At 51.5% G+C, this 25,681-nt stretch overlaps 1 protein-coding gene across 1 annotated transcript; it reads left to right on the top strand.

Moving 5' to 3' along the window:
* The first annotated feature begins 2,839 nt into the window (after positions 1-2,839).
* Positions 2,840-25,389, top strand: AXIN2 (axin 2). The gene is given in 22 exon segments (XM_048965028.1): positions 2,840-3,048; positions 4,154-5,062; positions 10,276-10,416; positions 15,444-15,545; positions 17,492-17,528; positions 17,530-17,598; positions 17,600-17,632; positions 17,842-17,904; positions 17,906-18,022; positions 18,024-18,044; positions 18,046-18,127; positions 18,130-18,164; positions 18,166-18,196; positions 18,199-18,340; positions 18,481-18,505; positions 18,507-18,664; positions 18,956-19,043; positions 19,045-19,178; positions 19,798-19,844; positions 19,847-19,892; positions 21,114-21,281; positions 25,208-25,389. Coding segments are annotated over 21 exon segments (2,493 nt in total). The 5' UTR covers positions 2,840-3,048; positions 4,154-4,235; the 3' UTR covers positions 25,335-25,389.
* The last annotated feature ends 292 nt before the right edge of the window (positions 25,390-25,681 follow it).

The following is a 25,681-nucleotide window of genomic DNA, read 5'->3' as shown; positions in this document are numbered from 1 at the left end:
ACTAGAAAATCAGAAGGAAATTCAAAGATACTCTGCTTTCTTGATGACTGCAGCTGCTACCTTAGCACAGAGATTCCCTGTAGATCTACGAACAAGGACTTCCAGGAGCTGATAAAGATGAAGAAAACTGCGGAAGACCTCCTTGTACCCACTGCTGCCTGCCTGGCTCATCAGATTGCTTTCAACCCTCCGGCACGACGTGCCTCTTCCCTGTGGGCAGGAGGAGAAAATAGGCTCCCTGAGTGGACACCGCAGAAATGAATGGGGCCACTGCAGCCCTGGGAGGAGGACGGGCACTGAGCACAAAGCCCCATCCCCAGGCGCTCGCCCTCCTCTCCTTTTGTCCCCAAAGAGGCCACGTTTGGTGTCAGAGCTGTTCTGTGGTGGGCTGTGCAATGCGCGTGTGGTCCCAAATAGCGCTGTGAATGATGCACCTGAGCTGCACAGCTGTGGGCAGTGTGATGGCACAACAGGACCTGGGAAAATGGCGTGGTTACCTGGCACCTTTGTGCCCCTGTGACATTGAAATGATACGGGTGACGATTTTCTTCCAAAGTGGAAACACTTTTCAGCCTCCATGACAGTGGGTTAATTGGCAGTGCTACGGCAGCAGATGGGATGCAGAGTTTTTTATCCATTGGGTTGTTTCAAAGCAAGTTCAGACGTGGCATCAAGCAGGGATCTGTTCCCTCCCGGTCTGTCCTAGGTGAGGAGCTGCCCTACCATGGTGAGGGGCCGGGGATGGGAGGAAAGGACTGCACTTATGGTTCAGTGGCATCTGTCATATAGTGGAGCGTCCATTCTTGCCACCACCAGCAGCAAAACTACCAGCGATGCTGCTGGTTTGTAACTGCTTGTTGGGCCCAGAGATGGCTTTTATTGCTTGGTCTTACAGGACTTGTGTAGAAAGTTTGCTTTCCCTGTCTGATGGCAGACATTCTCAGGCCTGAAAAATATGTAATTGGGAGCAACAACAAATTAGCTGATGTTTTATTTCATGTTACCAGCACAGGTTGTCCAGGCCATGCATCCATAACCTGCACAGGACCAGCTCCTCACTGCTGTGTGTGGCTCTGCTCGCTCAGCCATCCAAGAGCTGGTGAAATTGCAGCTTTGAAGGATGCCACGTGCTGAGCTCCCTGGGTTAGGGATGCTGTGAACCAGTTGTGTTTTCAGCAGCATGCAAAGAGAAGGCAGTTTGGGCATGCAGGAGATGTGCAGCTTTATGGCCACAGCTCTGATTTCCATCCTCCCCAGGGTCCTGCTAAGCACTGGGCACAGAGCTGGGCTCTCCCTGCTGTGCCAGCTGCCAGAATAGGGGCACAAGTAGGGTCAGTGCCACCCCCCTCTCAGCCCCATGGGCAATCCAGAGGTGTGGACTCATTTTCCAAAGCCTTTTCCCCCAGCAAAAAGAGGAATGATGGGGTGCTGAGCCTGACTGAGCCTGACTGACACCTGGGTGTGGGGTGCATGCAGCAGGGGCTGGCACATGGGGCTGTGCTGCAATGCAGAAGTGCTGCAAGAGTGGGGCTTTACCCCAAAATATTTGTTCGTCAGTATGGGAGAGAGAAGCAGTGCCTCTCAGAGGACTGCAATCTCAGAATTAGTGATGATAATCATAAAAACTAATCAGTGCTCAACATTAAAGGCCATGGCATTACCCTCCTCACAGCTTGGCCACCTGCTTGTGAGCCGTGCACACCAAACCTGGGGTGCACAGTGCTCCCTGTGTTCGAACAGCAGGGAAATGGGGCTGCAGGGCAGAAATGGGGCTGCAGGGCCGGGCTCCTGGCAGGAGGACCCCATGTCCAGCCCGGAGCAGGGCAGGAGGCACAGGACAGGTTTGGGGGCCGGTCCCTAATTAAAACCTTTCTCATGAAGTTAAAAACAACTCAATTCCGTGCCTGTTTAATATTTAACAGATGGGGCCGGGGTTGAGGGGGGGGGGGGGGGGGGCAGTGAGGGGGGTGAAGTTGAGAACACAACCGCATGGTTTTGCCGATGTTGCAATCAGATATTGTTTAATCAGGATGCAAAGCAAAAAAAAAAACCCCACGCCTTTGGATCGTTTATTAAGGAAAAAAAATATTAATAATTAAAAATAATAAATAATTAAAAAATAAACAACTGGGTTGGACCCGCCCCATTTTCTCCTGGAGAAGAAAACTTTCCACCGAGTTCCGCTGCCCTCCGAGCTCCCCCCCCCCAAACCCGCAGCACCGGGCAGAGACCCGCGGTGGGAGGATTTTGGAGGGGGGGGCACGGAGGGCTCCGGTCCCTTTAAGGCGGCGGCGGCGCGCCGTGCTCCCGCCCGGGGGCGGCGGCTGCGGCTCTGCGCTTTGATAAGGTCCTGGCAACTCCGTACCCGCTCCGGGATACCGGGAGGAGGAACCAAAATCCTCTCCCCAAAATAGAATTATTTCATTTTTCCATCCGAACGGTGCAAAGCCTGCGCGCGGGAGGCTCGCCTCTCACAGGGGGCGCGCGAGGTGGGGGTGGGGGGATGCACCGAGCGATGCGGGGAGCGCTTCCCTCCTCTTTTCCTCCTTATTTATATTCTTTTTTCTTTCTTTTTTTTTTTTTTTTTTTTTTCCCTTCTCCCTTTCCCCTGTGTTTGAGTACCGCCCTTTCAGGACCGCTCCGCCGGCCCCGCTTTGATGCGCCCAGCGCTGGCGGGGAGAGCCCGGAGCTGGGGGGGGGGGGGGGGGGGTGCGGGGGGGGCGACAGGGGCGGGGGGATCCGGCGAGGGAGGGAGGGAGGGATGGAGGGAGGCGGCGGGGCGGGGCCAACGCTTTTGTATTTAAAATAAATAAAATAAATATCCAGGGGAGGGCGAGGAGGGAGGTGCGGATCGCAGTGGGCTCCTTCCCTCGCAGCTTCCCCCCCTCCCACCTTTCCCCCTCGATGCTCTCCGATGCGGTTACACCGCCGGGGAGAAGAGGAGGAGGAGGTGGAGGAGGAGGAGGAGGAGGAAGGCGCGGGGCAGCCCTGCGCGCTGCCGGCGGAGAGCGGCGGGGCCGCGGGCGCGCAGCAGCTCCAGGCACCGCGGTGAGTGGCAGCAGGGGATGGGGGGCAGCGGCTGCGCTCCCCGCGGGGTTTTATTTTATCGCTGGGCACGCAGATGGGTGATGATGATGATGATGATGATTTTAATTCTTGCTGTTTGGCGGTGTGCGGGCGCGGCCGGGGCTGCGCGCGGCCCGAAGTCGCTCCGGACTTTTCCCCCCCGCCCCGTCCCCTCCCTCCGTGCCCGCTCGGGCTCCTCGCTCTCCTCCCAAGCCGTCGCCATTTCTGCAGCAGGTTTTTATTTATTAGCGCTGCTATTTCGCACTCCCGTTCCAACGCGGCCCAAGGGGGTCGGCGCCGCCCGGGGCTGCTCCCCCCCGTGTCTTCTCCCCCCCCCCTCCGGTTCTTTGCTTTTTATTCCCCTCTTCCCGCAGTCGGTCCGATGTCTCCGGCCGGGCTGCCCGGCCCGGGATGCCCCGCTGCTCCCAGGTACGGCCGCTGTTCCCCATTGCTCCTTGCCCCCTCCCCCACTCACCCCCCCCCCCCCCCCTTTTTTTTTTTTTTTTTTGCCTTAAATATCCAATTTTTATATATTTTGGGGGATGTGCCGCTGCTCCGTTTTCGGACTCCACGCAAACTACCGCAAAGCCCCATCTTCTCGCCCCCCCCCCCCCCCCCGGTTCGGGATTGCCCCAAAACAGAGCGAGCGGTGCCCCCTCCGGGCGTGCGGCCTTAGGGGGCTGCGGGGGTGGGGTGGGAGGCTGCCCGAGCCGTGGGGGGAGCGGAGTGTTTTTGGGGGGGGGAGAGGGGGGGGTGCTTAAAGTGAGCGGGGAGTTGAGCGGAGCGCTGCGCTCGGGTCGGGCTGCGGGGAGCGCCGCGCTGCCCTCCTTCCCTTTCTCTTTTCTTTTTTTTTTTTTTTTCTTTTTTCTTTTTTTTTTTTTTTTGTGAACGCGAAGAGTTGAAAAGCCTGTTTACTTTTTGCCTTTGATGTCGGGAGGATCTGGTTTTGATTAGATCAATACTCCTTTTTTCTCTCCCCCCCCCCCCCCCTCCACTCGCCCCCACCCCCTCCTACCCCTCCCACCCCCCCTCCTCCCCCTTTTTTTTTTTTTTTTTTTTCCCTTTTTTTTTTTTTTCCCCTTCCCAGAGAGGAGCCTCCCAGGATCCCCCGCTGACTCGAGCGAGCGGCACGCAGCTCCCGGAGCCTCCCGCAGCCCCGCTCCGGAGCCATGAGCAGCGCCGTGCTCCTCGCCCACCTCCCGGACCCCGGCAGCAGCTTCAGGGAGGACGCGCCCCGACCCCCGGTGCCGGGGGAGGAGGGAGAGGCACCGCCATGCCCGCAGCCCCACAGCTCCTTTCTCGCCAAAAGCCAAAGCTTCACGGCCATGCCGGTGCCCGCTGCCCCGCGGAGGAATGAGAACGGGCTGGGGGAGCCGGAGGGCAGCGCGTCCCCCGATTCCCCGCTGGCCCGTTGGACCAAATCCCTGCACTCCTTGTTGGGAGATCAAGATGGTGCCTATCTCTTTCGGACCTTCTTGGAAAGGGAAAAATGCGTGGATACCTTAGACTTCTGGTTTGCCTGCAATGGCTTCAGGCAGATGGACCTTAAGGATACCAAAACTTCAAGAGTAGCCAAAGCTATCTACAAAAGGTACATCGAGAACAACAGCATCGTCTCCAAGCAGCTCAAGCCTGCTACCAAGACCTACATAAGGGATAGCATCAAGAAGCAGCAGATAGATTCCATCATGTTTGATCAGGCACAGACTGAGATCCAGACTGTGATGGAGGAAAATGCGTACCAGATGTTTTTAACTTCTGATATATACCTCGAATACGTACGGAGCGGAGGAGAGAACCCCGCTTACATGAGCAGCAATGGGCTGGGGAGCTTAAAAGTTGTCTGTGGCTATCTGCCGACCTTGAACGAGGAGGAGGAATGGAGCTGCGCCGACTTCAAAAGCAAAATGCTGCCTTCAGTGGTTGGGCTGTCCAGCAAAACGCTGAGGGTTACGGCGAGCGTCAGAGCAACCGAGACATTGGAGAATGGGTACAGGTAAGGGGAGCTGGGAAACGGGCTGTGCTGGGATCTGGGGCTGCGTGTGGGGGAGGTGGGGGGGCTCAGGGGGATTTGGGGGCGTTGGGTTTTGGGGTTTTTTTTTTGTTTTTTTTGTGTTTTGGTTTTTTTTTTTTTTTGCTCCCTCTGCGGAGGGAAAAGGAGAGGCTGTGCTCTTCGGCCCCATTGGCTCTTTCGGTTCGTATAGATCAAAAACTTCATAGCAACTATGTCCTCCGGACACACGTTAATTATTGGTTCGACTTTCAAACCTATTAAGCACAGTGGTGGAGAGGATCATAGAGGCACATGAATAATGTAACCTGCCAGCTCCCCGACTTCCCCATCAGCCAGGGCTTAACTCTGCTGGTTATGCGGGAAGCAATTGTGTGGTCGTGGAGCAGGAAACGTACGAGCTCATTACACCCAACTGTGCAACTCGCAGAAAATCATCTTTTTGTTTTGGCTGTGTGATACGGAGCCTCTCTCGTTGCGTTGTGGTTGGCGTCGTGTCAGAGCCATTTGGGGTGGCTTTGGGCCAATGTATACAGAAGGATACTTAAAACGAAGTAGTTAAGGTCATAGGGGAAGCCCAGGTGTAGGGGAATAGCACACCTGGGTGCTGTCCTGCTGCATGGTCCAAGCTGGGCCAAGGCTGTGGCTGTTTGATGGCACTGGAGGGGACGTGGCCTGTGCTGGGGGTGGTAGAGCCTTTGGCTGGGGGCACTCTGCCCGCCGACCCCTCTGGTGTGTTGGTGATGGTGAGGAGAGGGACAGCCCTCTGCGAGCGAAGGGGGATGGGAAGGAGGCTCAGATGAGCGAATGATGAGTTGTATAATCCCCTGAAAATGTATTCTTTCCTCTCCCCACCCTTGCCATAAGCGTGGCTCGTTGAATCAGGGTTGAGAGGAGAGGGCTCTGCTGGCAGATGTGCGCTCCTGTCTGCGGGATGGGGAGTTTGGGTTTAGCTCTGGTAAGTGCCTGACATCTCGGTTAGGGGAATTTGGAGTGCTGTCTGTGATTCATGGACATCAAAGGGCACGGCAGCGCAGCGGGGGAGGCAGTGCCGGAACGCTCCTCCTGCCCTGCGCCGAGCTGCCCGCTGTGGGGCTGTGCGGTGCCAGGCAGCCCGTGGGGCTCAGCCTCCTGCGTGCTGCGGGGTGATGCGGTTTGGTTTGGTATCTCTGCCCCTGCTGGAGGCAGAGAAGAGGTGATGGCCAGGATGGGGGGGGAAACGCGTCTCATCCCGCTGTGGTTGTGCTGGGAGGCTGCTTAGGATGGGAGCTCTGGCTGGCAGCTGTGTGCAGGACTTGGGGTTTGGGGCTCTTCATCTCATGCCTCAGTGTTGCTGTCTGACAGTCTGCTGTTCTCCAGAGCCTGCTGTGACCTGCTGCCCTCTGCTTGCTTTCCAGGAGAGGATGTTGGGTGCTTTCATCTTGCAGGCTTTGTTGGTGTTTGGGGCTGGGGGGGCTCAGTGTGGTGTCCTGCCAGAGCTGCAGGCCCTGCTGAAGCCCACATGCTCCAGGTCCACAAGAGCTCTTGCACAGCTGTGGCTGCTTCTCTGATTAGCACTTGTGGGCTTTTTCTTTTTTTCCTTCTTTTTGTTGGTCCCAGGATGAATGCAGCTTGCTCCTCACATGTCAGATCTGCCCTCCTAGGACGTTAGGTGGTGTGCTGTGCTTTGATCACCTCCTGTTAAATTTCCAGGAGCTTTTGCTCTCCATGGGGCCAAGAGATCTCAGTGCAAAGAGAGAGAGGTCAAGCTGCGATGCTTCTCGGTCCCTCCCTGAGCTGCCCATTTGCAGAGCCACTTTTGTGTGTGTGTTTTAAGAGCATGTGGATGGGTTATCTCTCATCAGTCAGCATTTAGGAAGGCGCTCAGGATTGGAGCTGAAGCTCCCACAAAGTCTTTCCTGGTGAGTGGCCAAACCACACCTCCCTCCTCATACGTGCAATGGAATCAAAGAATTCCTGCCCTGGACCCAGCGTGCTACGATTTGGAAGCACTGTGCAGGCTCTTCCCACTTGGGTCTCAGTGGGACTGTGAGAGCAGAGCAGCATGGGGCTGAGTGCACCTGATCCAAGATTTGGGGCCAGAAGGCACCTGGAAATCCCAAGGCACAGAGTTGTGGCCAAAGCCATGGCACTCTGCAGGAAGCGTGTGGCTGAGCCTTCATCCCCAGCATCAGCACTGCTGGACCTGGCCCCATTGTCTAGGAATCCCAGCCATTATTTATACGCCCTTCTAAGTTTATCACACATCAGTCTGTGTGCACAGAGCCACTCTCCTCTCTGGCCTTGTCAGTGCCACTGAAGTGGTGTTGGGAGCACGGTGGGCTCATCTGCCTCCCATTAGCCCTGCATTCATCAGCAGTGCTGGCTCCGAGGCTTCCTGCCCTTTGAACGCCGCGCCGGTGGAGCTGTTGTGTGCAAAGTTATTGGAACTGAGTTTGGCTTCAATTATCAAAGTAAATGATGCCATTGTAAAGTTATGCTCGAAGCAGTGTTCTACAATTAGAGTATGGAAGCTGTGATTAACATAGTTTTCTTAAAATATGTTTCTCCCCCCCCCCCATGTTTGTACATTTTTTCTTTTTGCCTTTAAGCTTGTGAGTGCCCTATGATGTTTGTCCCAAGAAGGTACTTAATGAGGTTCCGTTCTGCCTCAAAATGCTCCTGGTAGATTTTCTTTTCTCTCTGTGGTTTGAAGTGCCAGAATGCTCTTATTTTGAAAAAGCACAGTTTGGCAATAAAAAAAACACACTTTCAATGGCCCTCTGGTAGTAGGAGATGCAACCAGGATCCCCTAGAATCATAACGGCCCTGAGCTCTGATACACCAATGGCCTAACGGGGCAGAGAGAGTTGCATGCTGTGTGTTGTTGCATCCAGATAAGAACAGTCTGAGAAACATCAAGTGTTCTCCATAAAGCTCCAAAGCAACTGCTGCCTGACAGCTGGAGAGCTGCACGTGGAGCTGGGGCTGCATTGGAGCCCACTGCTTCCACAGCAGTTCCAGCCCCTGCAGGCAGCGTGATGCAGCTGGGGGCAATTCCTGCAGCCAGGTGGTCACGTGAAAATAAAACAATTAATAAACAAAAAAGGAATGTGGAAAATGAGCAGGGGCTGTTGGGCTTGAAGATTGTGGAGTTGGGACTTGCTTTAAAGATAGGTGAACTTTGGGGGTTTTCCATCAGTGAGGCTTCGGTGGGGGAAGCGGTGCTGCAGACTGGGGAAGAGGAGTGAGTTCTGGCTTCACTTTCTCTAATTATATCTTTCCGAACACCGTTTGGACACACCTCCACACCCTGTGCTGTGTTCATAAGCAGCTGCTGCCTCCACCCCCAGCACAGCCTCTCTAGCAATCTGCTGGGAGAGCGCAGGAATGTGGCCCTCCTGGGGCAGGTGGGGAGGGCTGTGCGCCTGGACCCCAGTGCATCCTGATCCAGGACCCTGGAGCATCCCACCCCACTGAGCTCTGTGGTCCTCCTGTGTGCTCTTAAGACCCGTGATGGTTTCGAATCAGAGTTAGGAAAGAGCTGCATCCCTTGCACAATCCCCTGGAAGCCCACCAAGGACCCACGCAGTGTCACAGGGACTTCACATCCCTCTGAATCACAGCAGAAGGCTGCATGCGTTTAGCAAACTCCTTTGTAGTAGTAGTGGGATAACTTAGCTTTCACCCACATGTGGAATTAATTTATCTTTGAAGATTTAACTTCTTTCCTGTGGCATTCCTCACTATCTCATTTTTTTGCAGCTATATGTTTTCTAACATCTTGATCTCCCCATCAGCAGTGCCTTGGCCTCCCTTGGAAAGGAATGCGGCCCTGGCTGGGCTGAGTACCTGCAGCAGCCCCAGCCCTGCACCTCATACCAGAGAGGCCCAGCTTCTCCCCTTCTTTTTTTTTTTTTTTTTTCCCCTCTTTTTTTCTTTTCCTTTTTTTTTTTTTTTTTAATAACATTTTTTTTTTTCCCTTCCTTTTTCTTGCTTTCTTTTTAATCCAAGCTCTGTAAAAAGCCCCCATTTCCCCATGCTGCAAGGGAGGGGTGCACAGCAGTGGGGCAGCTGCTGCCCCCTATTAGGGTCGCTCTGTTGCATCCCACCGCTCCCCCCAGCCCTGCTGTGGGGGTGGGGACCTTGAAAGCCCATTAAAAAACCTGCCGAGCCTGCTGGCACATTCCTTAGGCCCCCAAGTCCTGGGTAAGTGGCCCTAATTATTAAAATCAGCAGTCCTTATCAGATGACAAGGCCCTTTGCTTTGATATACAAACGCAGAAGCTTAACAACCCCATCTTCCCTCTCAGGGGAACAAAATGTGCACCTTAACACACAGCTTTCAAACCTCCCTGCATAATCCCCTTATCGCCTGCCAAGATAGGGGATTGATCCCAGCTGAGTCGGAGGTTCCCTGCTCAGTGACCCCATCGCAGCTCCCAGCATTGCCTGCGGATGGGTGGTGGGGACGGCTCAGCCATCCTGGCTGGGCTCAGGTTTTGCTTCTTCAGATGAAGCTGTTCCCTTCCAGCTGCCACCTGCAGCTGCTCCTGCCCTCGTGCTTTCCTCCTGCCTCACCCAGCCCTAAGCACAAGAAATCCCATGCTGTTCAGTGAGGAGGTTCACCCTGAAGATGAGGCTTTGTGGTGCCAGGAAGGTGGCACCTCTCTCTGGGGGGCCTGGGACAGCAGGTTGCAGCCGTGATGTGTGGGGGTCCTACTTAGCAATGCCAGGCAGTTCTCTTGGTTCAGATACACAGATACCATAACTTCTCTCAAAGGTGCCTTGCCTCTTCTCTTCGGAGTAGGTTTAAGCATTTATGAGCTGGTCCTCAGTAGGACTCAAGCTATGAACTTCTTGATCCGCTGCTTGCTGGTGGCAGAGCTCCTGCTGGCTTCAGCAGTACGGCACCAGGCTCTTAGGACCAAGGTTCTAAAGGTATCAAAATGCCCTGGGGCGCCTCCTGGGGTTTGCTGAGCTGTGTGTCCTTTGCCAATAGCCACATCTTTAATGTTGGGCTGTTGGGCAGCATGGTTTGGACAGCGTGCCCTGCTCGTGGCCTTGTTGCTGGCAGGGAGCTGGTGTGAGCAGTGGGTGGTTGGTGCTTCTCAAGGGATGTACTGGGTTCCCACAAGGAGAGTGCTAGAGCTAAGCTCACGTGCTGTGCTCCAGCCCAAGCCTGGCTGATAACTGGGTTCTTGTTTGCTTATCTCTAGGTCCTTCAAGAGGAATGATCCCGTTAACCCCTACCACGTGAGTTCTGGCTATGTCTTCGCCCCAGCGACCAGCGCCAACGACAGTGAAATATCCAGTGATGCCCTGACAGATGACTCCATGTCGATGACAGACAGCAGTGTGTAAGTACCCCGTGCTGGCTGGGTCCTTTTTGGGGTGCACCATCTCCAATTGGCTGTACTGATGCTCTGCAGGTAGCTGTGGGCCCAGCCAAACCCAGAGGGCAGCCAGGCCTGGTGGCCTCGTTCTGTGTGCCGTTGCCGTAGGTATCGGATGGAAGGAGGTGATGAACCCCTCTGTTGGCACTTTGCAGCTGAGCAAACGTGTTTTCCCCTATGCTAATAGTACTGCCTGACTAACCCAAGGAGCAATCTCCCTGTGCCTTTTGTCTTAAGGCCAGGCTTCCTTAACTAGTTATCAGTCATCAAAGAGGAGGAGATTACTTCCTGTAGGAAGCACTTTCTGTAATTAAGGTTCATCGGTAATGTCAGAATGTACATTAATAGGGCCAGTGACCTGAAGGGGCAAATAGCTGCTCAGCTGGTGTGGCTGGGGCAGCCTTCAAAGAACCTTTTGAACGGGACTGCCTGGATCAGGTCTGAATGTGTTAGGAGCACAGGGAGGAGATGGTTTTGTGGCAGGATCTGTTTTTTCCTCCTCACCACTGAGCAGTGTGCAGAGTTTGAGTGTTCTCCCACAGTCTTCCTACCCCAGCAGAAGAGAAATGGTATTTTTGTGTCTGGAGGTAGGGGAGTCAGTAGGACTCACATAGTGCTCTGAAGGACCACTTTCTTCTACTGGTTAGGAGGCAGATGTTTCTGTTTGTGTCCCATGATCCTCACTTAAATGCAGATCCTCCAGAAACACAGCCTGTCAGATAACAGTGCTGTGTTCCAGGTCTGCATCCCCAGAACTGAACCTTCCTCTGTGCCTATCGGATGTGGCAGTGATTCCTGTGTACTCGGACAGATTTGCATGCTGTTTTTTCAGTTGACAGTGCTGCATGATGATGCACAATGGAAAACAGGATTTACCAAAAATCCTTGATGCGTAAACAAAAGCTTTTTATTTGGCTTTTTTTTTTCTTAATACACAAGTGTGTTTTGAACTGATATTACGGAAAAAAATAGTTTGTTGTCCCACCAGATTCCCTTATTGAACAATATTGGCATTAAATAAAAGAGCTGAATCATAGGGTGACTTCTTTATTTCTTCTTACTGGCTCTGGTTGTATGTGATCATGTGTCAACAGAGCATTCATTGGGTTAGTCATTTCTGGACCAGTGTAGGGTCACTTGGGATTCACAGGGCTAGGATTATACCCTCTCTTCACAGCAATGCCAATTGTAGGCCTTTATACAGATGAGAGCACTGAGTGAGAAATAAAGTGCATGGTGGATGAAAGGCTTAACTGAATCGCTTTCAGCCCATTGTTAGTCCAGGGGAGCTTAGCGGGGATAAGAGGGTAGCAGCCCGCTTTGAAATTTCCTTGAACAAGTGAATAGGAGCTCCCCATAAAGCAGCGCATGAAAGGAGCCTGCCTGTTTTTTCCTGCCATAACAATGGCCCGTGCAGGCTGTGAGAGTTTGGGGAAGCTTGGCTGATTAAACTGCCCGCAGCTCCAGGTTGGGGGGCGGCTGGGGGCTTGGAGCGCGCATCCCGCTGCGGTGCTGCTCCATCCGGGGATGGCACGGCCACGCCAGGGTGGGTTGCATGGTGGAGGTGGGAGCCGTGAGTTGGTGCTTGAGGAGGCACCGGCTGAAGTTGAGGCTGACGGGCAAGTTTCTTTATGGAGAGTTTGGAGGTTGGCAGGAGGAGCTTTGGGGTGAGCCTGCACCGACGGAGCCCCGCGGTGCTGTGCTGTGCTGGGAGCTCTGCTGCGCCTCGACGGGGGCCCTGGTTTTGTTCTGTGTCCATCAGTGAGAATGCAAATTAGTTCTTTCGGCTCGTATTGGTATCAAGTGGAGAGGAAAAACTTGTTCTGGAAAAGTCTGTCAGACGTTGCTGCAGAAGTCAGGTTTGTCCAAATGAATCTCACGTGAACTGCACTGGACTTAGGAGAGAGGGGCTCCCAGCAGCACACAGGCGGCCTTGGTGCTCTGTGCTGGAGCAGCCTGTGTGTGTTTTGTAATGGCCACAAAGCATCATGCAAATTTCTATTTCCATTTCTTGATTGGTGGGGGAGAGGAAAGGGGATTTTTTTTTTTTTTTTATTTGCTTATATCTTATTTATGGATTTACTTTGGACACAGGGGAATGCTGCTGAGCAAACTTCAAATATTACCTTATCTTACAAACCAGGCTTTTGATGTTGGCAAGATCAGAGGCTTGTTTCAGAGCCGTTGCCAATGAAGATGGGAGTGAATGCATATGCGCATGAGTCTGATATTTCAAAGCAGCAGTAAAACTACATTCAGGTTAGGTCAGGCACAATCTGAGTCAAAAGGCTAAGATAATTGGCTCAGCTTAAATGGCAGCTGACTGGGTAGAAGACTTCAAGCTAGTGTTTCCCCAGAAACAGATTGGCCTAGCCCCAGCCTGGTTAGCTGAGGTGTTTATAATTAAACTCTACTATTAGTGCCTAAACCTTGCAGTTCTTCAGCCTACAAGCTTTTAATGGCCAAGAAAGTGAGCCGCAAAAGTTTGCTGCTGGGGTGCAGGGAGAGGTTGCATCGAGGGGAGCACTTTTTCACTTGGGTTGACCCTAAGCCTATGCTCTGTGCTGGAACCTCTGACCCAAGCACATTTTCATTTTAAAGGCTTTCTCCTCATCAAGGTTGGGGTCTATTTCAGCATCAGGGGTTTGTGCCCCACAGTATCTCCTGCTGTAGTGAGCCTGGCTCCGCTCCGTCCATCTGTCCCTGCTGCAGGGGTGGCCATGCTTCATTCAGCTCCTCCTCCCTTCTCACCCAGTATTGTCCATTCTTCCTCCCAGTCACACTGGCTATGAAGTCCCCCCCCTCATTCTGCAGGCTGGCTTTCCTGAGCAGTACTGCTGCCTTCTCATCACAGTGAAATACGTGTTTTTTTTTCTTTAATTCTGCACTTTTGTTACAAGTTGTAAGCTCTTCTGACAAGGCAGGGCTGTAAAAGCAGGGAGCAGAGGGTTGATCTGGGCTCTGCAAGCCAGAGGAGGTTTAGGAGGAAGGAGTGGCCTTCACAGTAACCTGAACAAGGGTGAATCTTAATCAAGAGAGGAGCTGTGCTCTTGGGTCAGCTTCTGCAAGACATTGCTTTTTCCTCTTCCTTTTTAAGCCACATCGCCTGGCTTGGCTGCAAGGACAGCATAAGTCAGTTGCTCCTGTTCTGTTGCTTGTCCCAGGGCATCCCTGCTGGGCAGGGATGGTCCCAAAGCATGGGGACACCCTGCAGGGATGGCTGATGGCCACAGTGTTAGTCTGGGGACAGCATCTCTCTTGCAGGCTGGAGCAAGGTGGGAGCTACCCACACCCTCTGCTCATGTCCTTGTGTGCCCCATGCTGAGTGCAGCCCTTGTGCCCCCTCCCTGCTCCTCCCCATCTGGCCTCTTGGACTGCTGCTGGTAGAAGACACCTCTTCTTGCATTGATTGTTAACAGAATTTGGCCTCTATATATGGATGCATGGCTTGTGTGCATGATGGCATTTTTACTTACCTTTAGATGTCTGTTTCACTCCTTACTTCCTAAAGTGATGCTTTTCCCTAAAAGACCCTAATCTCAGTGAAGCTGCAGTGAGGCAATATGTCTCCCTGAAAGTGCAGATGATTTGTCCTTCACTCAGGATTTGCTCTCAGTCATTCCTCCGGCCCCATGCAGGTACTTCAGGTGTCCTTCAGGACACTTGAGGGCCACCAGTGGCCATGGTTCACTGCTTCCCTGCAAAGCACTCTGCAGCCCTGTGTCTTGCAGTGGGGACAGTGAGCTCCTGTATGTCATACACGTCCATGGCTGCATCTGGAAGAGGCTGATGATCACCTTGAGGCACTGGGGACTGTTACAGTCCCAGTATGCTCTCTGTCATTATCAGTATATTTCCAAGTTTATGGGGATGGGATTGCTCTGCTCTTTCACTCTGGGTTTTGCAGCTTAGTTTCGCTCATTAAAACAGTCACTTATTATTAATAGTGACTGAAAAGCTTGGCTCTGGTCTTCCAGAGGCCTGAAGCAGCACGCTTCAAACTGTGAGCAGGAGGTGACATGGGTGACACTGGTGCCACCTCGGCTTTTTGGAGCTATTTTCTCTGCTCTCAGGATGAGTAAGGTGTGGGGGCAGATGGATGAAAGGGACTGGACCAGAGATCAAAGTTTCTCAGCAAGTCTGAGAGAAGGGTGAATCAGACATTCAGGACTTCAGGCACGCTCTTCCTGTTGTCCCACCTCTCTATGGAAGGCTCTTTAATCCCAGTGGGGTAATTTTTTTGCATGGCCAGGTGAGAACACCCCGCATAGTCTTGAGCCAGCATTGCAGTGTGCCGTTATTACTGGATCTCTTCGCTTGGCTTCTTGGCAAGGGGCTGGCATGGCTAACAGGAACAGTGTTGTGCCTGAAGTTGGAGGCCCACATTTGCTTGTCCCTTGCTGTGCCTACCCTCAGGGCAGGAGGACTGTGTCAGAGCTCAAGCAGGGCCTTAGGGAGGGGGAGCAGTTTTTTGATGGCCATTCATCATCAGCTCCTTCCTTCTTGACTCATAAGTGCCAGTGTCCTATAGAAACATCTGAGCAGGAAGAAAGTTGTGATCTCAGAGAGCTTAAATAAGTGGTGAAAAATGCAATGAAGCCAAAGGGCAAAAGCAGAAAGCTGTCAATGGAAGGGCCATTCTATAAGATGCCCCATGAGTAAAGCTAATGGGATCTTCTGGGCGTCTTCTCACATAGAGTTGCCTTCAGCTTGCTTTTTAGCTTTACTTAATTACTGCTCATCCGTGTGGATGGTGACGGGCCCCTCCCAAGCCGCCAGATGTTGGAGGCTTATCCTGGCTCCAGGTGACATCTAGAGTGCTCGAGATGTCTGAGAACGTGGGCCTGCAGCATGCTTGGGTTATTTTGGAGGTGATGGAGAACTGGTTTGGGTAGAGGCACGAGGTGGCTGCGTGGAGCCGTGGTGACTGATCTGTGCCTCCCCTCTGGATGGGGAGCCCTAGCTGACAGCGACCTCTTTTCCATGTGCAGAGATGGGATCCCCCCGTACAGAATTGGGAGCAAGAAGCAGCTCCAGAGAGAGATGCATCGCAGCGTTAAGGCCAACGGTCAAGTTTCTCTACCTCATTTTCGGTAAGTTCAGGTGGGAGCTGCAGGTCTGGGTTGGAGTCAGGACATTTTGTGGGGGGATGGAGCAGGGGTGAAGTGATTCCATCCTTACGCAGTGCCTGAGCTTTCCTGAAAAGCTGCTGGGTGCCAAGTGGGAGCCACGTGCCCTGAGCATCCTTGCAGAAACCCATGTAGTCATGTCTGGTCTTTCCTTGAAGCCAAGCCCTAATTAGGGCTCATTGATGACCCTAAATTTGGCGTCCTGGCTTAATTCAAGCAGGGATGCTCAGGTTAGGTCCAGCAGAGCCTTTCTTGGCTGCAGGTGCAGCAGCCAGGCACAGCCTTGACACCTCTGTGCCACACAGAGCGACTTCACCTCATGCACATCATTACCCTCAGCCTTCAAAGCCCACTGTTGTAAGCTGGCAGGAAGCAGGCTCTCCAAAAGAGAAACATTTGCAGCAAATATGTGGCCTCCAGAACTCTCGCTGCTTTACTTTGAGGGGATCCAGTTTGTGGAGTAGCCTTGCTCTCGAAAATTAACTCACTGACTTGCTAATTCTGTTGACTTGCAGACTCCTGATTCCTGCAGTGAATAAACTGTTTACACAGACAAGTATAAACTCATCTTGTCTTGAGATTAATATGCTAAAATTCTCATTTCTGCTGTCTTAAGCAGCAAGAAATCATAGATGATGTTTCTGGTGGGGGGGGGGGGGGGGGGGGGTTAGTTATGTGGCTTTTCTTTTTGGTATTTTTTTCCCTTCTTCCATAAAGAAAGTTCTATAGCCTGAGCTTGTAAATTAGATTATTTTGTCCCAGGGCGTGCAAATCGACTTTCTCTGTAAGGCAGTGCTTTGATCAGGGACTGAATAGAGCCAGCTTGTGTAAGATGACAATTTCCAGCAGAGTGGCCTTTTTCTACCCTCACCATCATTTCTGGAGCTAAGTGTTGCCGGAGAGAGGCCCCACCTCATCTGGTGGTTAGGATGTGAAAGAGTTGGCAGTTCAGCTTTCTGCTTTCAAAAAAAAAAGGGGGTGGGGGGGGGGGGGGGGGGGGGGAGAGAGTGAAAGTGGGGGTGAGGGGGAGTGGAGTGGGGCTGCATGGGGGTGGCAGGAAGGAGGGCAGAGTCAGGTGGATGCTTTCTTTCTCCCTTCTTTTTTTCTTCCCACTCTTCACACCCCCCCACCCCCCCGTTTGTCTGCCATGTTTGCTTCTTTTGGCAGAAATTCTCGTTTTGCCTTTTATATTCTGCACTTGATTTGGAGATGTTCCCTTTTTCCCTTGATAGATCTGCTTGAGCAGCCAAGCTCAGCAGTGTAGCACCGCTAGCCTGCAGCAGCTTTCTTCATTTTCTGTACAAAGAGATGGAGAGGGGGGGGAAGAGATCTAGGACACTGTTGAGACAACACTACCTCAAAGGTGCCCAGTGTGTAGCCAGGAAATAAATTACCAGCACTTCTCTGATCTGCAACCGTTTGACTTTTTTTTTTTTTTTTCTTTCCCTTTTTCTCCCCCATCTTATTTTTTTAATTTCCAACTCCTTTCTGTTTATACTCACTTTATTCCTTGAGTAAAGTCTCTCCCTCCCACCTCAGAGGTTTTTTTTTTTTTTTTTTTTCTTTTTTTTTTTTTTCTTTTTTGATGTTTGACAACAGTCTTTGAAGATTTTCTACTTCAGAGTAGCTACTGATGGGCTGGTTGTACTACAGAGAGAACAAGCGGGGTTCCTCAGAGTGCGACCAACTGCTCCTGCCGAAGGCAAACGCTGGTGGGGAGGATGTCACTCCATGAGGCCACAGCACTAGCTCATAAAAATCCAGAGCAGACCATGCCTAGTTGCGGTCGTCTTTTCATCCAAACATGGAGACACAACAAGCGTAGCGGGGCCGGCGATGCCGCTCCGGCTAAGCGCCCTGCACTGCCTGCTAAACATGCCTTGTGCCTTCTGTCCCCGCTCCTTGTAGAGGACCCACCGCCTTCCCAAGGAGATGACCCCGGTGGAGCCCGGCTGCCTTTGCTGCGGAGCTCATTTCCCGGCTGGAGAAGCTGAAGCAGGAGCAAGAAACCATGGACAGGTCTGGAGGAGAGGCTGCAGCAAATCAAGGAGGTAGGAGGAGGAGGATTAGCCCTGCCGGGGCTGGGCAGAGCTCCCTGCACGCTCTGGGCTGGGGGGGCAGAGGGGCTGCATACTGCCCATGCTGAGGGCTAGGAGTACAGGGAGGAATGTGGCTCTTGTACCGGTTGAGCTGTGGGGGCACGCCCTCACCAGCTGCCCGTCCCCTTTGCATCTATTTCTTATTCTTATTTTTCTTCCAGGATGAGGAGAAGGAAGGCTTGGAGCTCCCTGCCAGCCTGCAAAGCGGTCGGGAGATGGTGAACCCCCCAGCACCAGCAGCACCCGCTCTCACTCCTGCCATCTGGCAGCTACGAGGAGGACCCCCAGGCCATCCTGGATGAGCACCTCTCCCGTGTGCTGAAGACCCCCGGCTGCCAGTCCGCCTGGCATGGGCCGGCACAGCCCCCCGCGCCCGCTCCCCTGACCACCTGCTGGGGGGCAAGCTGCAGCCAAGCACTGCCTCACCAGCCGCCTGTGCCCTCCTGGGTAAGGATTTATCACCAAGCAGACCACCAAGCATGTCCCACCACCACTATAATCCACATCATGCTGTGCCAAGACGAAGGAGCAGATCGAGGCGGAGGCAGCGCAGCGGGTGCAGTGCTGCTGCCCGGCAGGCAGCGACTACTACTGCTTCTCCAAGTGCAAGGGCCACACGAAGGGCGCTGACCCACCTCTCCCTCCACTGGAGCCCTTTGGGTAAGCCACGAGCCTTTCTGCATTGCACCCACCCAAACCCACCAGCTCGCTGCAACGGGGCTGTATGAGGCTGGGTGGTGGGGCAGCACAGGGGACTAATTGCAGGCTAATGGTGGGCTCTGTCCCCTTCTCGCCATCAGCAGGACAGGCACGCTGACCAAGAGGGCCGGGCCGAGGAGTGGAGAGCATCACCCTGCTGCCTGGGGACGGAGGGCTGCCTGGCCCCAGTGGGGTGCAGCTACCTGGCGGTGAGGCGGACCGGGCGCAGAACGTCTGGCAGTGGATGCTGGAGAGCGAGAGACAAAATAAGCACAAGCCCCATAGGTAAATATGCAGCTGTCTACAGCAATATCGCTCCGGTAAATATTTATATATTACATGGGCTGTCTATTTTTACAATCGCTAAAAACAAATGAGACTCTTTGGTCCTCTGGTTTAATATAAAAGCTGTTCCGCAGAACCAGAAAAACCACAAAAATGTCATGTTTTTGGCAATAAACCTCCTTTCATGTTATGACAGACTTTTGAGAGGGAGCGAGCAGAATAGGAGCTGCTATTAAAGTCATATTTTCCAGCTTTTCTAACCCGACTTCCTCCCCTCCCCAAGCACACAAGCACAAAGAAGGCCTACGGCTCCGACTTCGCCAAGGGGGCTCCCAGCGAGCGCCCCGGCGCCACCACCCCTGGGGGCCCAGCAAGCCACCCCGCGTGGGGCGCAGCCTGCCCACCCCTTCATCCAGGACCCCGCCATGCCCCCGCTCACCCCGCCCAACACCCTGGCCCAGTTGGAGGAAGCGTGCCGCCGGCTCGCCGAAGTCTCCAAGCCTCAGAAGCAACGGTAAGGGCGGTGGGAGGGATGGGGCGTTCTGGCTGGGTGCTGGGATGTGGGAGCTGCGTGGGTTTGTGCAAGGAAGGAGCCTCAGCCGGGGCTGGTTGCTGGCTGTTGGGTTGTGCTCTTCTTCAGACAGGTGGAGGCTGAGGGCTGGTAGGGCTGTAGCAGGCATGGATGGCATCTTCCTCCCGTTGTCGGTAGAGGTCCAGGTCAGGATGGGGGCCGGACCATAGGGCTGCATGACGGCACAGCTTGGCCAAGCCCCAGGGATGAGCCTCCTTATTCCAACCCCACCCTACCCCAGTACAAATAGTTTGAATCGTAGAGTATTACTTCCACTCTTTTGATGGCTGTAATTTGCCCGTTTTTCCTCTGGGATGGACTCCAGCTACACACCAAGTGGAGAGCTGGGCTGGTTATCATTCATTTGGGCACGGAACGATCATTAGCTCCGAGTATTTTTAATTCTTCCTTTGATTGTTTACAACACGTGCAGGTTGATACAAAATGCTACTTAACAATCCACAGGAGATTCCAATTAGGAGGATCGTATTTCAACAATTGGAAAAACGTATCTTTGTTTCTTTTCCTTCTCCTCCCCCCATGTGTCCCCCTCCAACTCCAGATGCTCAACCTCAAATCAGCAGAGGGATCGAAACCACTCCACTGCTGTACAGGGGGGAACACCCCTTTTTGCAATGCAAGTCTAACGACAGAAGAGTGAGTATTGCATGTGCATAAGAGGATTGGGAAATATGCATGTATAGTAATAATTATATTTTCATTAAATGGATTGTGCTTTGAAAAAGCAGGAAATTTTTATATCTGAAGTTTAGTCTTTTAAACATTCTTCTTGAAGAAAGAACAAAACATTCTCAAATCTTGTCTCCGGCTCTTTTTAACTTGCATTCCAGTAAAGTGGACAAAGATTGGATTAGTCTAATTACAGGATGGTTCTTTTAACAAGAAATCTGCTACAGAGAGGTCTAAAATGGCCTAAATAATTAAAGTTTTCTTTCTTACCCTCTTCATCTTAAGCAATGAGTAATGTTTGAAGTCCAGACTGAGCACCTGACTAGAGCCTTTCATTTTTAATTGGTTGACCTTAAGTCCACCAGCTGTCTTTGCTAGCAGCTTTTTTTCTGAAGCCACTCTACAAAGACTTAGAACAAATTAGGAAGACTAAATACTGTGGACTAACACTTTGTGACCTTTTGACATGCCAAGTGTACATTGCCTCAGAAGCAGTTGTAGGTTTGGCTGCATGGGCATTCACCAGAGCGTTGCCATTTTGCTGTGCAATATTGTTTTAATTATTCCTTAAGAAGTGTTCCTTACTTCAAATGACAAGATGCAGTTAATTTTATCCCTGCTGCTCATGGGTGAAAATAAGCTCACCTGTGTTCCTCAGGTGCCTTGGTTGGCAGTATTTGGCCTCTGTTAGCTGCAGGTAGTTCTGTGCATTAGAGGAGGCTTGTCAGATGCTTTGTATGAAGGCAGATTGATTGTTAATGAAACTCAGATATGTTCAGTGCTCTGGTCTGGGATGTGGGGTGAGCCCTGTGCACGCTCATCTGGCCATCAGTCCTGCTGCCTGGTGTTCCAGCAAGTTCCTCCCCTCCGTCCCTTCCTTCTCCCATCCAGCAAATGGGGCTGAGCCTCCACTGCCCAGATGCACCCTGAGGCTGGGCACTTTGTGATGCTGATACTTTCACCATCAAAGCGACCAGGAGCTGCTGTCAGAGCCCAGCATCCCACAGGGCTAAGTGCTGTGCAAACACAGCATGACAAATTCACTTGGAGTGCAGGAATATCTGACTTTCAGGTCACACCCACTGTATTTCTGACCAGTGCTACATGTCGGGCTGAGCGCTGTGAAACTGCCTTTCTCAGATGGAAAAATAGAGTTTTTGTGTGTTGTGTTTTGTTTTTGTTTCACAGCCACAAAGAGCCAAAGAAACTCCCTGTTGTTCACACCTCTCAGTCTAGTGAGTTGGTTGTCACCTATTTTTTTTGCGGAGAAGAAATTCCCTACAGGAGGATGTTAAAGGCCCAGAGCCTGACACTTGGGCACTTTAAAGAACAGCTGAGCAAAAAGGGAAATTACAGGTAAGAATCTTTGCAGTTCTTTCATGTACTGAAATAAGACAAAAGGATCAGCAGATCTTTGTGCAAAGCTACCCGCAATGACATGCTTACAACCATCACCTTTTGGAGGCTGTTGATGTTTTTCCCACTCAAATCAAGTGCAACTTGGGGGCAGAGCAGCAGGCACGGTGCCATCTGTGCCCCACCAGTCCTGGTGGTTGTTTGAACAGTGTTGCCATAAATCTGATAGGTGTGAGGTTGAGATGCTGCATGGGACTGGGCACGTAGCTGAGGTGTAGGCCAGTTTGCTTCAGCTGTTGAAAAGATTTTTCTCTTTGTGAGGGGGAAAAAAACTCTGCCTAGTAGGGAAAAATCCGCCAGTGATACTGAGTTCCTCCTCAGGCACCAGCAAAACCCCACGTTTCTGGTTGCCCAGGGCCCAGTTTAGCCAGTTTGCTGCTTCCTTGCTCTTCCTGTTCCCATGGCCGTGTCTTTGTTGGCTGCTTTTGCTTTACTCTCCCAGTGGATTCGGGTGCAAGTGCGATCATCTGTCTGCCACTTCTCCTTCAGGCTGAGCAGGGGGGAAAGGTCCAGCTTGAAGGATTGCATTTGCACTGGATTTGGCACTTCTTCAAAGAGCCAGGCAGCCTGCCCTGTAACTGGCAGCCTCCCATTTAACTTCCAAATGGTCATTTTGTTTTGTTAAGAGGACTTTCCAGCTGGTGCACCATGGCTGGCTTGTCTCTAGCATTGGAAATTCCACCTATGCGGATCAGAACTCACCCCAGGGAGCTCTCGGGCTGAAGGATGCTAATCCAGGGTCTGTCTCTGGATGCCACCCAGTGGGGCTGGGGCTGAAATATTGCCAGTCCTACCCAAAAAGCCATCTTTGCAGCCCGCCCAGCTGCCATCAGATGGCAGCAACCTGCAAATACACCCAACCTGGATACCCTCCAGGAGAGCTTCTGGTGTTACTTTCACCCCTGTGCCATTTTTCAGCTTGCAGAGCCTCTCCTGGCCCACCACGCACCCGTTCACACTGCAAACACAGGTGCAACCCCACAGCCCAGTTGCAGCCCAGTCTCCTGAGCCTTGCTGTGATTTGCTGCTGCTTTATTCTCCTGCCCCCCCCCCCCAAAATCTTTTTTTTTCCAATGTTTGCTTTAGTAGCAATTTTTGTGCGATGACTGAGTGCTATAGCAGGATACTGGAACCTCTGTGGCCTGAAAGCCCCTCCAGGTGCAATTATTTGTGTCTTGTCAGACTGTAATTACTTTAGAAAATGTTTTTAAGTGACTGACAAGGATGAAACAATGTTTTGCTTAGATCTCACCCCTTTACACCTGGGTAAAGACAATACTGAAATTTATAAAAGGAACTTGGGTACGTGCCCAGTATTTTATCTCGCACAGACACAAGGTGAAACTAATTACACAAATGTGTGTACCTCCAGGGAATCATTTTGATCTAAGCTTTGACTTTTGGCTGGACTTTGAGTGAAACTGCGGGTGACCTTCAGGGAAGAAGGCCGCAGTGCCCGGAGTGGTGTGTGTGTTAGGGGAGGCACTAACTAGGCCGCTTTGGTCACATCTGGCATTGATTTCTTTTTAAGGCACATTTAATAAGCATGTCTTTGAAGCCTTTGCCTTTCATTTAATGCACAAAGACATGCATAAATGCTCGACTCTCCAAATTCTTTATTGATTGAATCAGTTTGCGAGGCGGGTACTTCAGGCCCTGCTCTTCCCTGCGCTCAGAGCTGTGCCCGCTGGCCATGGGGCAGCCCCACAACCCTCACTGCTTTGCTCCTCCCAGCCCCAAAAACGAAGGCATCGAGCCGCGATTGAACGCTGATGGCGTTAACAAAAAACAAACATACACACACACACAAAAACTGGGTGGTGTCGGGTAATCTTAACGTGGCAGAGGTTCAAAAACAGAGCAGTAACGCCAGGCCTGCTCGGCTCTATTGGTACCAGATGTCCAAAAAGGAGGGGAGGAATAAAAAAATAAAAATAAAAAAAAAAAGCAAAGCTTGCCACATAAAATATGTTTCAATGGAAAGCCCATTTCTGAGCAAATAAGAGCCCAGCGCCTTGTTTGAAGATGGTGTGGGGGAGGATTTTGCTTTGCCTCCTCTTTTTTTTTTTAAATATTTTTTTTTTTCTCCTTTTCTCTGTGAAATAAGGTTGTAATTATGTAAAAGGTCACAGCATGTTTTCTCCAATAAAAATGTTGTAAACACAGCCAGCGTTTGGGCCTGGGGAGGAAGTCATTGGGAAGAGCGGCTGTTATCTGCGGAGGGGCGGAGAAGGGGAAAGGAAAGAGAAAGTTCTTTGTAATTCATTCAAACTTTCCCTGTTTTGGGTTTTGTTTCAAGCCTGCTGGCCTGGGGAATTGTGGCCTTGACCTGCGGCGTTAACAGGGTGGGAGCTGTGCCATGGCCGCCAGCAAGCACAGCCTGGGAGGATGTGAAGATGTTTTCCTTGCTGAACCATTAAGGACACAACATGTGGCAGTTTGGCTTGGAATGACTTGACTAACATAAACCCTAAACGCACCTTGACTAAATGGAGCTGCTTCAGTCTCTTGAACCAAGAAGCCAGCCTGTAGCCCCCTACCAAAACAACTCCAGCATATCCTAGAAATAGATAGATTTGAAAGCCAGCATTGCTGGTGATTTTTAAAAATGCATAATATGACCATCACTACTTCACACCCAGATTATACGAGCATGCCTTGGATGCCTTGGCTTTTCAGTTTCGGTAGTAAAAGGGAGCTTGATTTCCTCTCCCTTTTTGCAACCTCCTTCTCCCACCCAGCAGCCATCCACCACCCTCAGGCACTGACTTTTTTTTGGTGATCCATCTGATGGAGGTTTTCCCGTTCCTGGGGAAGAGATGGCAAAGCCCTTTTGCAGGGAGCAGGCATGGCTGAGGAGGTGCGCGGCGGCAGACGGACAGGCTCCCTAAATGCTACCCCTCTGAATGGAAGCCCTTCATTTCTGCATATGCAATTAAGCAGCCTTAGAAGGAAGAAAGCTAGAAACGGGATAAAAGGAACCTTTAATCAAGAAGCTGAACGGTCTAATTCAGGATAATAGAGGGGTCCTTACTGTTTGACACAGGAGGGGTGGGGGTACTTTTTGTCTCTGGGAGCATTGGTTTCATGATCTAATGACCCAGAGCAAAAGAGAAGGAATGCAGGACACTGCTACTTGACCTTCCCGTGTCACATCTTGCAGGCTGGACCGGGGGTTGCTCTTTGCATGTGACCGCTACCAAGCGTCAGGAAGCAAATACAGTAGTTTCAGTCATTTAAAATGGAGATGTGAATTAGGCATTTTGTTGCTCCTAATGGGAAGCTCCCAGTTTTGCTGTAGAAGTACCACAGGGTTTCAGCTTCTGCTTTGCAGGAAGCTGGGAAGGCTTTCCTTTAATCCGTCTGTGTGCCTAAAAAGCCTCTCCTTTTAATAACAGTTGCTAATTTTAATGTTGGGCCTCCGCTTTGAAACAAGAAAACACATGAAAGAAAGAAGGTGGGGAGAGAGGGGAACCTTAAGAACGCTTTGCTTTGAAATTGTATTTATTTATTCTTTCAAATAAGATATTTGACCAGAATTCGCTGCGCTTTCTAATTTTCTTTACTGCTGAGGATATCCCCTGCCAAGGCGTGTGGGTTACTCACAGTGCTGCAGAAGCTGTTGTCTCTGCTCCTTCCATCCCAGCACTGTCCCATTGCTGTCCCATTGCCATCCCACTGCGCGGCCCTGCGGTGCCAGCAGTGCTTTCATATGGAACCAGCCCCAAGCTTTTCCTGGCCACGCTGGGAACTGAAGTAGCGTCCTAGGAGAGAGAGATTGGAAACGTAGTGGTTTAAAGAACTGCCAAAGCATCCTTTACTTTACCTTTTGATTTTTAACTGTGTTTTAATTCTCCTCGCCACAGATACTACTTCAAAAAGGCAAGCGATGAGTTTGACTGCGGTGCAGTGTTTGAAGAGATCTGGGAAGACGAAACAATTCTGCCCATGTACGAAGGAAGGATTCTTGGGAAAGTAGAAAGGATCGATTGATGGCATCTGTGTTTCTTGAGAAAATTTAAGCTAGGAAAAAAAAAAAAAAAGCCTTTGGACACACAACAGTAGTGATGACAAGGAAAAAGAAAAAAAGTTCTGAAGGAAAGTTTTGAACCAATGAAGAAAAAAGTGAAGTCTATGAAGACTTTGCTGAATTAGCCTTAGAGGAAAAAATGGCATTTATTATTCATGAGTTGGGTACTGAGATGATAAAAAACCCCGTACTATTTATTAAAAACATGACCACTGTTGGCTATTGGAGATGCAGACCGTGTTTGAGAGACTTCCATACATAATATATGATTTCCCGGGGATCTGAAATCTACGGACTAAGAGAAACTATG

Source organism: Lagopus muta, chromosome 18 (genome assembly GCF_023343835.1).
Source record: "Lagopus muta isolate bLagMut1 chromosome 18, bLagMut1 primary, whole genome shotgun sequence".
NCBI lineage: Eukaryota > Metazoa > Chordata > Aves > Galliformes > Phasianidae > Lagopus > Lagopus muta.
Note: the sequence above shows the minus strand (reverse complement) of the source record. Positions and strands in the feature narration are given on the sequence as shown.